Here is a 12818-nt window from a genome sequence, read left to right as displayed (position 1 = left end):
ATTGTGGAGAACAGAAAAAGCTTTTTAACAAGGCAATTGTAAGTTTCCAGTTTTAAAACTATTATTTTTTTAAACAATTAGTGCTAAGGGAAAACTATCTAGGAAGGAACAGTATTGTTTCCCCCTTTACTCCCTTCCCCTATGGCTTTTCCTTTAAATATGATGGAACCCTAATTTGTGCTCTTTAGAGCAGAGGTAATGAAATTACAGGAAGGATGTGAAAAGTATCTGTGAAGGTAAGGTAATACTTTCCATTGTGTAAGCCACAGATATACTGCCTGAGGACACATAATATGAGAAAGTTAAAGAAAAGAAATTAATATGAGGAAAGATTTTATTTTTCATTTAGGTTTTAGAGATCCGTTCGTAACTCTTTAAGTGTCTTAGGTCCGTTTAATTCATTGTTAATTTACTTGTATTTTCAAGATCTCTCACATGCCAAATAGATAATTCATCTTATGCAACTCCAATATGCTTATTCAGTCTGAGAGATCGTGCCTAGCATTTCTGATGCAGAAAGTCCTGGGTTTGAAATTCACTGCTGATAGGAATATTTGCATCAGTGCACTCGCTGTTTGTTACCCAGTGCTATCTCTAAGATGTCAGTTTACAACTATCACCCTGACACTTAGTTCTGATGAGGTTCATTCCAAAGAAAACAATATAGTAATTTAGAAATAAAACTGACAATTTTTCTAACATGTTTTCTCATCCACTCTGATATTTAGCAGTCTACTATTAAGCATTCAACAGACACACCAATTTTTACTGTGCTTTTAGGAAGAAAGCAGGCCAAATTAATCTTACTTTACCTTATTAATAAAGTGACAATTTGAAACAATAGAATTGGTTGTTTTCTGCTGAGGGTCTGTATGTATATTCATACCACAAACAGGCATAGTTCCATACACTCAAGTAAGATACTTTAGTCTTAGCAGTACCCACAGATGCACATCTGCTGTCTGTCCTCTACAGATCATGCATGTGATGTGAGTGATCATAACGTATCCCTTTACAATTATTTTCTTTCAGCCATCTGGCTAATTCTGGGGTGGTGTTTTTCATTCTGAGGCTCTTGGAGATGTGACCCTGATGCTTTTTTGAGGCTATTTTATTTTCAGGAATCTCTCTTTTCTACTCTTAATTTTTTTTTTTATTTGGCCTGGTTTGTCTTCATCTGAACAGTGAGCTCAGCCTTATATCTGCAGCTCAGAGCACACTGAGCTCGTTAATCTCCTACCCTTTGTAAGCACGCTCCCTATTGTGGAATTACTTCAGTCATCAAACCCTGCAGGAGAATTTGAATTTGGTATTGACTATTTTAATGGGCTGTCATTTGAGCGTATGGCTCTGTGGTCCTTATTTCACCTATCCATTAAAACAGCCTTATTTCTGGGCATTGTCTCAGCCAGAAAGACTGGAGAGATCTTGGCATTCAGGAGTGAATTTGAATCTTGATTGGCTCAGGGAATTACGCTTTCAATATCATTTTCTCATATCTTGCCTGTCCTCAGAAGATTGACACGCACACTGTTATGGTTTGTTGTTAGATGGATATTTGCCTTTTGGCAGACTCCAACTAATTTCTACCATGGAAGAAGTCCTAGAGCACAAACTCCAAGACCCAAAGATATCTTATTAGATAGCTGATGTATCCTGAGTGCTTTGTTACCATTAAATAAAAACCTGATAGAATCAGTTATGCTCGCTGAGGATGTGAATGGCCAGTATAGCTTCTGTGAAAAAGTTTCTCAAAGTTCCATCTGGGATGACCACTGAAATTTGTTCTTAAATTTGCCAGGTGACATGACTTGACAAATGTGCATGGCTGTGGTATGGCCTTGATCAATCCATGCTTTGTACCCAAATATCTGACCATTTCTCTGTACTTGCATTCTGGAACTAGACACTGCAGAGGGTCATCCTGTAGTGTTGCTCTATGCATTGACCAATCACCTGAACAAAAAAGGAAAGTTGCTTTCCAGGAACTGGATGTTCTTTGAAATATCCATCTATATAGTCACACCTCAAGTTTCACTTAAAGAAACTAAGCTTTTGTATGTTATGCTTGTCTTTTAACAAGAATCCTTAAACTGTTTTCATTATTTGAGGGTATAACAAAATTTTTGTTAACTGTTTATCTCTGGGAGGGTGACAAATTTCATTATGTTTCCAAGTTCCCCCTGTGATCTTTATCTTCAGCTCTTGTAAGCTGCTGCACACCATTTATCAGTTGTTGAATTTCACTTAAGAGGCAGCTGCAGATTAGTGGTAAGTAGCCCAATTCTTGTAAAGTACTTGATGTTCCTTTAAGGTGAAGGATACTACATAAATATAAAACATCAGTCTGTTCACATAACTCTGCTTTGTAGACGATGCTTATGTATTTTTAGTCTCCACAGGTATGCAGAAAATGTGTTCTATAGATGCATCTGTTCTATGTGTGAATTATCAAGAAAGTATTCATGTAAACTAAAAAATAAGTTTCTGGTCATTTTCCTCTCAGATATAGCTGTTTTATGGAATTTCATTTAAAATAATTGGATGATTTATGAATACCTGTTAGCTAGTTAAACTTACAGAAAGGAATAAATTAAATGGGTATGTGATTGAGCTCTGAGCTTTCACAATACTGCTTCTTTTAAAGCCAGATAAAATGCTTCATGCATATTAAAAATAATGAACATATGTCACCAAAGCTGTTTACATTTATAGGAGATCAGTATGTTAATCGGTGGAGTGAGATCTGTAGAACAGCTTTGGTGAGATGCTGCTTACAGCCCAAATGATGTTTGTGTGTATTGTTCATATTCAACTGAATTGAATTATTTTCCCAGTTTTGTAGACATAGCTACAAATTCATCTTGAGTTTTTATATAGCTGTGAGAAAGATGTTGTTTTGTTACTGTAAAAACAATTGGTTTGGACTTCAGAGTAGTAAAGCAGCTTTTCTTATGCTTGCTTGTGTGTTTATGGTTTTAAAATACCATCTTATTCAGAGTAGCCTTGACACCAGCTAGGTTGGTAGGGTGCTGGAAAACTATCTTAGGTTTATCTCCTGTGCAGATGAAACTTCATTTAATACTCTGGAATTTGTAGTCAGTTCAGCAGTTGGACACTGGTGTGTGTATCGGAATGAAAAACTTTTCTACAAGATTCTACTGGGACATGACTTTGCATCCTTAATGAACAGTCACGGTTGGTTGATGATTGATTGATGGCTCCACATGAATCAGGTGTGGAATGCAGATACTGACTTTTTAAAGTGGTTTCATAAATAATATTTATTCTTCCAGCCTTCAGTCAGGTGCCACCAGAAGGCATAAAGACCCTGTTTGTTTCACTGGCTTTCCACCTTGGTCTCTTGGTTTCCTTCCCCTCCTGTCATCCCCTGCTCACGTGTGCTAGCTTCTTACTGTAGGAGACGTAACCCTCCTGACTCAGTCTGACACCTTGTCAGGAACCTGCTTCCTGTAAATGATTTCACACTCTTAGTACCTTTACTCTAACATTTATAAAGCATGTGTTCCGTGCAGGAGAAAGGAGATGAGCACCAGGTTAGAGAATGAATAACAATGGGACTGAAAAAATCTGGGCAAGAAGCGATACTTTGCAGCAGCATGTTCTGCTGACACTTTCTGCTAAAGCATGCAAATGTAAATTTTTAGGTGCATTTTGAAAGAAAAAAAAGTTGTCTTCAAAGAGCCAACCATGGAATTAAATACTTACTAACAGGGAGTCTGTTTTGATCTTCCAAATACTAAAAAATATATCTATCTCTGTTTTTCACAGGAGAATCCCTTCAGGGAAAGGATTGTGGAATCTTTCTCAGAAGATGGAGAGGGAAGCCTGAGCTTCAATGATTTTGTGGATATGTTCTCTGTGCTCAGTGAAATGGCTCCCAGAGAGCTTAAAGCAATCTATGCCTTTAAGATCTATGGTACTGTATTGGGATGCTTTTGTATGCCTTTTTTGTTTGAAGTAAATGAGTATGAGAGTTGTTGGTGATCTCTTTGGTTCTTTTATTGTTTAGATTTTAACACAGATAACTTCATTTGTAAATCAGACTTGGAAAAAACCCTCAATAAACTGACCCGGGAAGAGCTAACAGCAGAAGAAATCACTCTAGTTTGTGAGAAAGTGATAGAAGAAGCTGACATGGATGGTGATGGGAAACTAGGATTTGCAGATTTTGAAAACATGATCTCCAAAGCACCGGACTTTCTCAGGTATTGTTTTAAGAAAAGGATAGTCTCTTTCATCTTTTCAGATATTTTGTTAGGATATCATTGTGTAGTGTACTACAAGAAATGTCAGACATAAGTACTTTACCAGAGAGCTCACTGGAGGATGACTTTTTACCCTAATTCAGTTTACTTTTCTAGAGGATATTCCAGTTCTCTCCTAACTTGAAGTCTAAGAGCTAAATGACTTTTAATGGTTTTTGTTTGTTTGTGGGGTTTTTTGTTGTTGTGGTGGTTTGTTTTTTTTTTTTAGTTTGTGTGGTTTCTTCTGGAAAATATTTTGATCTATTATAAGCTCAAATTCATTTTGTTCACAAGCTTATAGCAAGGATCCATGCTGTCTGAGTAGGAATGTGTGTACATATTGTATACATGTTACAAGTATACATGGAAACACATTGATTGATCTTTGGTGCTGAGAATGTGAGAGCTAGAGGATGTTACAGTGGTACAGTTCCTGCTAGTAGCAGAAAACCAATTAAAACGATTAATTAGTCTTTCTTTGATCCACTGTTAATCAGGTTTTTTTATAACTGATATTTTTAGGTTTTGTTGCTGAGTTTCTTCCTAGTAATCTGTAGATAAAACCCAGCTATTTTAAGACAGTTTTTTCTTGCACATTTTGTTTTTAAAGAGACCTTTTGAAAACAACGACTTTATTTTTTCACACCTTAATAAAACTGTCTACATAAACTTTCAGTTAAGGCTGTTACTTAAGTAATACAAGGGTAGACCTTCTTTAAGAAATTACAGTGACTCAGCCAGCAAAATAAGATACTTCCAGATTGGGAGGAGTTCATATTTCAATATTAAATCCACAAGCAGAGTAGGCTGAAGCTAAAACTTAGGTCTAGTTTTTTCCCAAATTCCAGCGGTCTGGGTTAACTATGTCTGATAATAAATGTTTGATAAGCCAAAAAAGGGTTTTTTCATAATCATTGTTCGTACACATTGTTAAGTTGGTAGTGTTCCTGTTAAGTGATAATTGATAACAACACATAATTTCTAACATCTGGGAAGATAAATAATCCAAGAATTGTCTGGACTGCAAGCAGGTATCCGTTATGATTGTAAGCTGCTTTGAGAATGTTGGAAATAGTAAATTCTAGTTTCTGCAGACTTGTGTCTCCGGATTAGTTGGCAGATATCTGAGGAGTTTAGTTTCAGTTTTTTGCTGCAGGTAAGGCATGAAGACTGGCTCATCTATGTAGATTTTCTGATGTCTGGAAAGGTGTGGAATTATTTTGCATCTTTCTATGAAGTGGAACACTTACAGACTCTTTTAAACCCAGCTGCCTGTTTGTTGAATTCTCCAAAGGATTCAGAAGTTACTGGGGAGGATTAATAAAGCTCACAGTCAGACTGTTTAAATAAACTCTATTTTCATAAGAAATAAGGCAAAACATTAGGATAGAATTAAGGTAGATCAAAATATGGACTGATAATCTTAATGCTAATGGTGTTTAAGAACTTTTAAGTGTCCTGCAGAACACAGAACAGTTTATTTCTTTCATAAATGATATTTCTGAGAAAAGACGTTATAACAAAACGATTCTGCAATAAATCATGAGGAACGTTAATCCTGTGAACCCTGAGAAACACCAGCATCTTGAGGGGATATGCAACAAAGTTAATGTGAATGTCTTTTATACATTAGAAACATATCAGGCATTCCTTGACTAACCAAGTGTATCAACAGAAACTCTTTTAGAACAAGATACATATCATCGTTATGGTGAGGCTCAGCTGAGGAGGTATTCAAATATTTTATTTACATATATTTCCAGCCAAGAAAATGTTTTCTTTATACTGTTATCTGTATAGAAGCTGCTGGGGTCAGGTAGAGTTTCCTTTAATCAATCAAAAGGCTGTACTGTACCTATAGATCTGGTAGAGAACAGAGATCAACTGCGAAGAATTGAAGGCAGATCTGAAGACTCAGCAGAAACTGTAGTTTCAGAAGTGTCCTGTGCCATGACTGACTTCACAAGCCTCTACAACACAGCAGTAAACTGCTGACTGAGAATTCCAAGCTGAGGATGCTGTGCAATCCAGTCATTTCCTGAGAAAGTAGCAGAGAGGGATATTTGCCACTGCAGCCATTGGAATTACTGTTATAATTATTTTTCATTTCCAAGCTTGTGATGTTTTGGGAAGCTGAGGAAATGAGTGGAAGGACCTGAGTGATGGCTACTCAATGGGGCAAGAAGATGAGTAAAAAGAGGGATTATGTGAAATGTACAGAACTTGTTATAGTTTAGGTAAAGAGAAAATAAAGAGAGAAGGATCACTGACAATACTGATAATTTAAAGGACCAGACTACCAAGTACTGGAAGACTGGTCATCCAGTTGCTCAGTTTAAACACATATACTTTGATCTGTGTTTGTGACGTGGTGAAATCATGTTATCAGGATGTCTCTGTGATGTTGAAGACAGTGATGTGTATATTTAAGGCAGATATTTTCCATCCCTGACTTCAAGGGAAATGGTAACTTCCCTCTCCTGTCAGGTCCAGGACATCAGCTGGGTCACAAGATTAAGCTCTGAAGTCCTTAGGCTTAAGAGCTCCTGTTGTGACATCACCTAAAGAAGAGTTTCTTTCCACCTTCTAGCTGAAGCACTGGTTTAGAGCCTCTGACTGTTAACTCAGCAACATGTTTTTTAACCTTTGGAGTTATATTGCAAAATGAGGGTGTAAATGGAAAAAGTCTCAGAGCTGAGAAGAGAACATGTAGTTTCTCTGATTTGGTTTCTGTTTCAGCTAGAGTTAACCGTTTCAGGAAAAGAAGGTGGCAAGGTTATGAGACTACTTTTATCCAAGTAAATCTTTATGGAAGACTTGATACCTCTCCCTCTTACTGTGGTTTACTGTTCATTTTGCCTGTGAAGTTATTTCATTTTTTGAGGATGTTCTTGGTCATATTTTTGCTGTATGCACGACATCACAGACTGACATTTGTTAATACTGAACTTTCTGATCTGAGCCACTTACTCTCATTTTTTAAATAATGTGTAAATATTTCATTCTAAAGGAAGACAGTGATTTGACTTGTGGAATGGTGTCGTGGTTTGAGCTCAGAGAGTAACTGAGCACCATGCAGCTGCTCACTCCCCTCTTTCCCCCCTAGTGCTGAGAAGGAAGGAAGCAAAAGACCGAGGACTTGAGATAAGGACAAGGAGGGATGACATCATCCTTTAAGGCACAGGCAAAAACCAGACTCATTAGGGGAGCAAAACCACATAAAATTTAATACAGACACTAACGACACCACCACTTAACAGACAGAGTAGGACCATGAGAAGCATTACCACATCTTGAAAACACCTCCCCCCACCCCTCCCTTCTTCCCAGGCTCCGCTTTGCTCCCGATTTCTCTACCTCCTCCCCTGCAGCAGCACAGGGGGCAGGGAGTGGGGGGCGTACTCAGTCCTGACATGGCTTTGGGAAGCTTCTCACAGGGGGCCACCACTGTAGCCCCCTCCCCTCCTACCAAAAACCCCTGTCACACACAGAGACCAGGACAAATGGGATCCATTGAGTGTTCATGCCACAACAGGTATACCAAGGTCTGACTGGGGACTGAAACTAAACCAGTGCCTTCTGATAGTAGCCAATGCCTGCTAGCATGTGACAGGACATGTGACATGGGACAAGAGTGCCATTCCTGTACCTGATCTCTCACCACAAAAAAAACAGTTCCTGTTCATTGAGTTCAATTATACCGTAGCAGTCGTGGACAGTTTGCCTATTCATTTAATGAAACAATGCTTTCTTTATTTTCTGAATTTATCTCCAGCTCGATTCATGGCCTCTCATTTTCCTCTCTCCTGTCTTCAACTGTAATGGTCCTCGTAAGTGATAACCGTAGGCTGTCTGCAGCCAAACTGAAGACAGGGCTGTGCAGTTTCACCGTGTAATATAATACAGAACCTGCAAAGCATAGGAAGTGTCTTAATAGCAGATCAACAACCCTATATGCTGGTAGTAAACTTGTGCCTGAACCTATCTTCTTAATATTGTAAAAAGATAAGAAAACATGTTTTCATCTAAATAAAATTGTCCCATTTGGCATCTTCAGCAGTTGCATGGAAGAAATACCTAACTCATCAATGTCCAGAGACAGTCATAATTTAATTTGGTTTTGCATATCTCCATTTTTTATGTTCAGTTGAATGTATTCCAGACTTTAACTTCAAGGAAGCCTAAGTGCCTATTGATTTATACTTTCAACTACTCAGCAGCTGTAAAAATCAAACACCTAGGAATCAAAGCAATAGCCACTTTGAAAATGGTTGCCAGTGAGCAGTTGGAGATGCTGTGTAACTGCAGTTTTCAGAGACTTTGCTGTGAAGCAAATCAACATTTCTGAATATGTGATCTTAAAATACCGTACTGGTGCCTGGTATATAATCCTTTTGAAAATGTTGACTAACTTACTAGACCCCAGATGATTTTTATTTGCAGGCAAAGGATTTCTTATTCTGTTCATCATTTCCCCCTACCAAAACCCACTTCTTTACATTGTAAGAGCAGGTTTTATCCCTGGGTCTGCCATTGCTTGAGCAGGTGATGTGCGCTAAGCCACAGATCATTTTGTTCTCTCTGCTCTGTTACATGGGACCAAGCTTACCTGACTTCTGACAAACATTGAGAACTTTTATAGTATGAACTATCCAACTGTAAAATCCCATCATCATTAAAATGAGGCATGAAATTACTGAGGAGGAATACCTTCTTTACCCTGTTTGTGGAAAACCTTTGAAGGCCAGATTCCTATAACAATGTGCACTCTGTTTTTGAAGCGCTTTTTTCACACAGCTCAATCTGTTGTGGTTTTTTAAACTGTCATACTATCATGCATACTTAATATATACAGCAAGCATTAATTTTGGCTGCATGATCCAGGCTTTGACCTGGTATGAGCTAAAGTTCATCCACTGCACGTTGAGTGATTTTTCCTTATCTCATCACTTGTTTCTCAAACCTTTACTTAATGACCCTGTGTAGGTTTAATCTCCTACAGCCAGCCTTTGCAAGCTTTGTACTGCTGTCAAGCAAATGAAGATGCAGTAAAGTCTGTTGCTTGATTTGCACTGCTGTGGTTGAGGAATTTTTTTTAAGACTAGAAGAAAACACTGCTAATCATTGACCAGGGAAGAAGATATATGACTGTTATCCAGGAAACTTGAGTAAGCTGTAAATGATAATGACAGTTTCAGACAGTTTGATCCCAGTAGGTTTCTTTAACTGAAAATTGCTATCATTAAGAAGCTGCTTGTAGTTTAATGGAAGTATTAGAAGCCTGAACTGGCACTAGCTAAGTGTTCTGTTCTACAAGACTGGTTACGTTTTCCACAGGAAATTATTTTATAAATCATCCTGGAAATTTAAGCTTATTTAAATGCCTGAGGGTGAAACATACTTATAACAATTTGAAATGGAGTTGAGAAGAATATGCCATTAGTAACACCTGGGAGCTGCCAGAAGTAGACAGAGAAACAACAGATTAAACAAAAAGATGTTGTTGGAAATGCTGTATTTCTGAAATCTCTGTGGGCCTTTGCCCATATAAAAGCTGATGTCCTGACTTCAGTCCTACCTAAAGCTGGAGTAACAGAAGCTCTTTTGTAGGAAATGTGCGTCTCATAAAACCTGTCTCAACGTGCAGATTAGCTAGTTCTTAAGGACTAAAATTAGAGCTAGTGACAAATTGGCAAGAGATGTTTAGCAGGAAAATAGTGGAATAATTTTTGTGAGTATTTTTCACAGAATATTTCAGCTCTTCTCAATAAAAACCTTGATCTCCAAAGGCCAAAATGACACTCATAGAACTACAAAAATTTCCAATAAATAGATTTCCAGTGAAGTGGATTTGGATGGATTTAAAAAAAAATGTTTTTTTAAGGAGTCATTCCTAAAATGTTACCACATACAATGCTGCGGAGTTTTTAGTTCCTGTGTGGGACTTAAATTTTCAAGAGTTTGGATAAATATGGGGCTCTGGACATTTCTCGAGTTGTGAACAAGATGTTTATAATTATTTTTTTCTAAAAACTTTGTTATGGTAAGCTTTTTGCATCACTGTAGACTTTCTTTCATAATACTTAGGCTATTACACCAGCCTGCTATACATCGTATCTTTTAGTGTCACCCAGATAGAATAAGTTCCTAGGGATCACTGTGAATATAAAATTTTATCTCCTCCAAATACATACCACAGAGCTTTCTTCAGTGAATTCCTAATTCAAATTAAATGGGTGTGATTAAGGTAGTGTGTCCTTTTTGTAAAACAATCCAAAAACTGTACATCCAGAACTCTTCAGCCTCTGAAGTACTCTAAACGTATAAAGTTTTCTTTTGGTTTAGGCATCAAAATTATCGTATTACATACAAAAATACGTAATAATCCCTTATAATTTCAGTCAAGAAACAAACATACGGTTTATACTGTTGGGGCATTGAACAGAAATTACTATAGAGAAAGTGATTTTTCAGCATGCCCTCTTTAAATTGTCTTTTACTGTCCTGCTAAGGTGCTCAGGAGTTCTTCTGAAAACTGAGCAGTAGTAAGGCATGCTGCTTGCCTCTATCACAGTGCAAATAGAAAGAAGTTAACAATCAGGATGTCTTGGTCCTAGCAAGAGAAACAACCAATGTATCAGCCTAATTTGACTCGTTTAGGAACCCAAATGCTGTGCCATAGCAAAACTACCATTGGGAAACATTTAGTTCTGCTGTATATTCAATAAATAGGCCAATTTATACTTGATTTAGTCCATTGCTGAGCTTGGCCCCCTGAGCTAACGTTTTCAGAAGATGAAAATTTCTCCCAGAATGTTTAAATCGTCCTGGGAGCATGAGAGAAGAGGTTAAGATTAATTACACAGCACCTCTCTTTTTGTACTTTGAGAATGTTGTGCATAATGACAAATGTGTTTATCTCTCTTAATCTTTTTCTTTCCTTTGCAGTACTTTCCACATAAGAATCTGAAGATGTTTCCGTGAGCCAGTATTATCAGAAATGACTTGCCAGTCCAGCCTTTCTGAATCTCAGGCAATTTGGGGGCTTTTGTCCTCTAATTATGGCTTCTTAGAACTCAGCTGAAAATACTGAAATCATTCTGGTCCACAAAAAGACAGGAGCATCATGTGATCTACAGGATATTTGGAACAGTCACATTTTTATCTTCATTGCTAGCCAAGCACTCTGGCAAAGATGTTTGGTTGTTGGGCTGTGGTTTTTCTTTCTTTTTTTCCTATTTTTAGTTTTTTTTTAAACAGGCAGAATCAGAATATTATTAAAGGTATTTCCACATAGTTTTTGTATTTATGAATATTTAATACTGCTCTTAAAAGCGCAAAAAAAAAAAAAAAAAAGAAAAAAATCGACAGAAAGATTAGCTTTGGTGACTTTTCCATGAGTATTTGAAAGAAAGCATGGGCCTTAAATAATGAGATGCCTCTATCACTGTGTTGTACAGCTGGGGATCTTGCATGGAAGTTATCTTAGATGAAAGAACTGCAGTCAAGATCAAGTTCCCAGTGTTGAAGACAACCACATCCCAGGTTTGCCTTTCAGTCACTGAAATGGCCGTTGCTGGGTTTGGTGCTTACCTTCAACCAATATTTTATGGATTGTCATGTCCTTATGAAACTTGAAACATTTGCCTTTTCTATATGATAACTGCATACGTGATTCATTTCTTCCCAAGATAAACGTTAAGACTGTGTCCTTATTCTCAAAGGGGGTCCTGCATTTTACTCATTCTGTGGGCTGATAATGTTGAATGGAAGAACATGATCATCTGTAACTCATGAAGTTAAAGAAGCACAGAAGTACTACTAAGGACATGAAAAGACATTTTATTTCTAAACCAGCTATGCAATCTTTCCCATAAAATGCATGAATGCAGCTCTATATTTCTCTTCCTTCTCCAGCTGGAAATCAGCTAGATTTTTTTTTTGTAATTCCAGTATTGTTTAGGTACTGGGGCCTGAAGACAATCATACGTGTATTACTGTTCTAACAGTCAATAGAAGGGCTCTGTCACTTACATGGCTTCTGTATCAAAGTCATCACAATTAAAACTTTTGACGCATTCTGTTGTGCTTTGAGAATTTTTGGGCTAAGCACATACTAATTCCCTTTCTGGTCATTATTCCAATTACTGTAAAGTTAAATCTTTCAGAGGATGAAATGTGTTATTATTATTGAAAAAGTTGTTACAGAAATGAATCTTTTTGCCATTTCTGTTGGGAGAGTAATGCTTCTCTACCTCAGAACCTCTTATCTATGGTGAGCTTGCAATGTAGATTGCTGTTCAGATTTACACAGTGTGCATCAAAAAGTAATACTTATCTTAGCAGTATGGTTGTACATTAGAAGTGACGACGGAAATTTTGGATATTCCAGATATACAGGACAGACTTGTCTAGGAAAGTGTAGTGAAAATGAAATATGTATGTTAGTAATAACATTTATTTTTAAAATATTTTTTGAGAGTGATCATATTCAGTGATGTTTATAGCATTTTAATACTTCCTCCTATTGGTTTCTGTTTAGATAAAGGA

The 12818-nt window shown here is 37.2% G+C and overlaps 1 protein-coding gene across 4 annotated transcripts in view; it reads left to right on the top strand.

Moving 5' to 3' along the window:
- CIB2 (calcium and integrin binding family member 2) overlaps positions 1-12339 on the top strand; it is a 54872-nt gene extending 42533 nt beyond the window's left edge. For all 4 annotated transcript variants that reach the window (XM_074916737.1, XM_074916738.1, XM_074916736.1 and 1 more), the window contains 3 exons: positions 3793-3940; positions 4034-4229; positions 11217-12339. In XM_074916737.1, the coding sequence (XP_074772838.1) occupies positions 3793-3940; positions 4034-4229; positions 11217-11238 (366 nt within the window). In that variant the 3' untranslated portion in view covers positions 11239-12339. The remainder of the gene's footprint in view (positions 1-3792; positions 3941-4033; positions 4230-11216) is intronic.
- Positions 12340-12818: the final 479 nt, after the last annotated feature.

This window comes from Athene noctua, chromosome 13, assembly GCF_965140245.1.
Source record: "Athene noctua chromosome 13, bAthNoc1.hap1.1, whole genome shotgun sequence".
Taxonomy (NCBI): Eukaryota; Metazoa; Chordata; class Aves; order Strigiformes; family Strigidae; genus Athene; species Athene noctua.
The sequence above is the reverse complement of the archived record's forward strand: the minus strand, read 5'-3'. Positions and strand labels throughout refer to the sequence as shown.